Source organism: Thecamonas trahens, assembly GCF_000142905.1.
Source record: "Thecamonas trahens ATCC 50062 unplaced genomic scaffold supercont1.4, whole genome shotgun sequence".
Classification (NCBI taxonomy): domain Eukaryota; order Apusomonadida; family Apusomonadidae; genus Thecamonas; species Thecamonas trahens.
In genome coordinates this window covers 340,392-343,199 of record NW_013657676.1, presented here as the reverse complement: position 1 = coordinate 343,199, position 2,808 = coordinate 340,392, and the positions used below count along the sequence as shown (strand labels likewise).

The 2,808-nt window shown below is 66.7% G+C and overlaps 3 protein-coding genes across 3 annotated transcripts in view; 1 reads left to right on the top strand and 2 right to left on the bottom strand.

Moving 5' to 3' along the window:
* AMSG_01014 (PAB-dependent poly(A)-specific ribonuclease subunit pan3) overlaps positions 1–253 on the bottom strand; it is a gene marked incomplete at both ends in the record, with an annotated part of 9,527 nt that extends 9,274 nt beyond the window's left edge. Inside the window, one exon of the mRNA XM_013906737.1 lies at positions 179–253. Within this exon, the coding sequence (XP_013762191.1) occupies positions 179–253 (75 nt within the window). The remainder of the gene's footprint in view (positions 1–178) is intronic.
* A 106-nt stretch (positions 254–359) lies between these two features.
* AMSG_01013 (uncharacterized protein) lies at positions 360–1,573 on the top strand (the record flags this gene model as incomplete). Its single annotated transcript, XM_013906736.1, has 2 exons — positions 360–1,472; positions 1,562–1,573. The coding sequence occupies 2 exons, from the start codon at positions 360–362 to the stop codon at positions 1,571–1,573; spliced, it is 1,125 nt and encodes a 374-aa protein (XP_013762190.1).
* Positions 1,574–1,615: 42 nt separating this feature from the next.
* AMSG_01012 (uncharacterized protein) overlaps positions 1,616–2,808 on the bottom strand; it is a gene marked incomplete at both ends in the record, with an annotated part of 1,434 nt that continues 241 nt past the window's right edge. The window contains one exon of the mRNA XM_013906735.1: positions 1,616–2,734. Coding sequence (XP_013762189.1) covers positions 1,616–2,734 — 1,119 coding nt within the window. The remainder of the gene's footprint in view (positions 2,735–2,808) is intronic.

Below are 2,808 nucleotides of genomic sequence, written 5' to 3'. Positions count from 1 at the left end.
CCCCCCCACCACCACCCCCCCCCACCCACACCCACGCACCCCACCCTCGCACCTACACACTTCCACCCCCTCCACATCTCCACCCTTCAACCCTTCACCCCAACCCACCACACACACCACACACACACACACACACACACACACATACATGTCCACCCTCGCCTCTCTGGCCTCGGACCTGGCTACGGCACTGGTTGCTGGTGCCGACGAGGACGTGCGCTTCGCCCTGGACGACCTGCTGGTACGCCTCCATCCGTCCGTCCTTCTTCTCTCTCTCCGCCCTCCCTATTTCTCCTCCCCTCCTCCTCCTCTCATCCATACCCATCCACCCGTTCCCGTCGCAGAAGGCATGCACCGCCATGAAGTCCGCCGCAGCGGCAGCTGCCGCCGACGTCGGCCGCCGCGACGTGCTCGACGCGCTCAAGGTTTGGCTGCTGAACCCGACCGCTGGAGGCGCCGACGACCCGGTCTGTGCCGCCATGTATGGATGGGTTCAGACAGTGGCTCGGGCATCGGATGCCGCGCCGCGTAAGGCCTCGCCATCGCGTAAGAGCGGCGGCGGCGGCGGTGGCGGTGGGAGCAGCAGCAGCAGTCGCACCAGTGCCCGGGAGGCCGCTGCCGCCGCCGCCCTCGACGCCGCCGTCGTCGTCCCGCTCGTCCCGGTCTTTGTGGCGCGGTATCTTCACGGATGGGCGACTGGTGCGGCGCTGCCCGGCCTGGAGGCGCTCTTGCTCATGATTCACAACAAGGAGGCCGCCCTCCGCGCCTCGGAGCCGCAGCGGATGACGCTGCCGGTTCTCTCGCGGCCATCGGTCTTCCACGATCCGGCTGTCATGACCGGCGTCGCCGCAGGCGATGATGTCGATGCCTCTGACGCTGCGCCGTTCCCGGTTGCTGTTGACCTCCCGCTCCGCACCACCGCCGAAACGACGTGGACGTCGATGTCGATGGTTCTCGCCACTGCGCTTGGGCTTGTCCGCGACGCACTCATTGCCGGCTCGCTATCGGGCTCTGCTGTGGAGATTTTCTGCGAGATGACTGCTGCAGCAGCGGCCGGCAGCGCTGCAGCTGCCTTTGCCGCCCTTCCGTCCCTCCCACCCTCGCCGCAGGCGTCGGCCGCCGCCGCCGACCACGCCATGTCACAGCGAGTTATGAGCTCGGTTCTTGACTCGGACTCGGCTTGGTCCGAGTCCGACTCGGACAGCTTCTTCGACGCCGAGGACGAGCTGCCGAGCCAGGCGACCGGTCTCACTCTGGCGCCTGTCTCTTCGCGGCCCAGCTGTGGCTTTAAGGTCTCGCGGCAGATGCACGACGCCATGGTCGCCTGCCTGCACCATGTCCTCGCCTCGGACATCCGCAGCGCGCCGTCGCTCCTCGCACCAGCTGCTGCCGCTGTCGACGCGCTCTACCACCGCGCCACCCTCGCCATGGACTCGCACAAGCTTGTGGCATGCCTTGCGCTCAAGAAGCTCGTCGGCGACGCCACCGCCGTTGCTGCAGACGCCGAGCTCGGAGCCAAGCAGGCGGCAAGCGCCGGCGCCGGGCCCGAGCCCCCGCGCAGCGAGACCCGTAGCCGCCGTAGCCGCTCGCGCAAGTCGCGGCGCTCAGCAAAAAGCTAGACATGCCCGGATCCGAGTTCGAGCGCGAGCTCGTAGCGCGCGAGCGAGCATGAAGTGTCGGCCACCAGCACCTCCAGGCCGGACCCGCTGCTCAGAGGCGATGTCGCGATCCAGTTGATCTTGAGCCCGTGGTCGACCACCAGCACCGCGTCGTCACGCACAAGTTCGGCAGCCGGGTCGTCGAGCACATGCGCGTCAGCAGAAGCATTCAGATCCAAGCTCAGCGCAAAGACCCGGAGCGTTGTGTCGTCCGACGCCGAAACCACAACTGCCTCCCACACTCCAGCAGCCCTTGTCGGCTCGAGCTTGGCGACCGCAATCTGGGTCACCCGTGCCCGGTGCCCGCGCACGTTGCGCACCACCGCGCCAGTCTTGAGGTTGACAAAAGAGACGACTCCATCACCGCGCGCCACCACCGCCAGGTACGCCACCACCTCAACTGCGTGCACATACGGCGGGTTGACCATCTGGGTCAGTTCGACGCTCGAGGCTGGCGGCGTAAAATCGAGCCGGAACGGCTTGGTCTTGCCAGCCTTGCTCGCCGGCAGGTACGACAGCGCCAGAATCGAGTCGTACCCGCCGCTCACCACGGCTGCAGCGCCAAGCGCAGGAGCAAACGCCACATCGCCAGCCAGCGAGCCGTGCACCGAGAGCGCGCCCACGGGCGCACCGGTCCGGGTCTCCAAGATTGTCACCGTGCCCGCATCGTCGGCAATCACAGCCCGGCTTCCGCGCGAGTTGATCGAAATGCCTGCGGCATCGTCACCAAGCAGTGCCACTGACCAGGCGACTGGCAGGATTTCACTGTCGACGCCATCATGTCCCGGCGCTAGGCCCACCGCCCGCATGACCTGGCGACCAACGGTGATCAGAGCATCGGTCGGACGACGCAGAGACGGCGGAGCCTTGACCTTCTTCTTTTTGCCACCCTTTTTCTTCTTCTTCCCTCCCTTCTTCCCGCCTCCCATCGCTTGCCCGCCGTCATCATCGACCGGAATCCAAGCCAGCACGCCGACCTCATCATCGTCCTCGCCGCCCTCACCGCCAGCCGGGCAACGCCACTGCCCCACGCACCCCATCTCGGTCCCCACCTCCCAGAGCATCACGCCGTTATCCTACACCCCAACCCGTACCACATCCACAAGTGAGCCGATGCCAATCTCTCTCTCTCTCCCCCCCCCCCCCATCG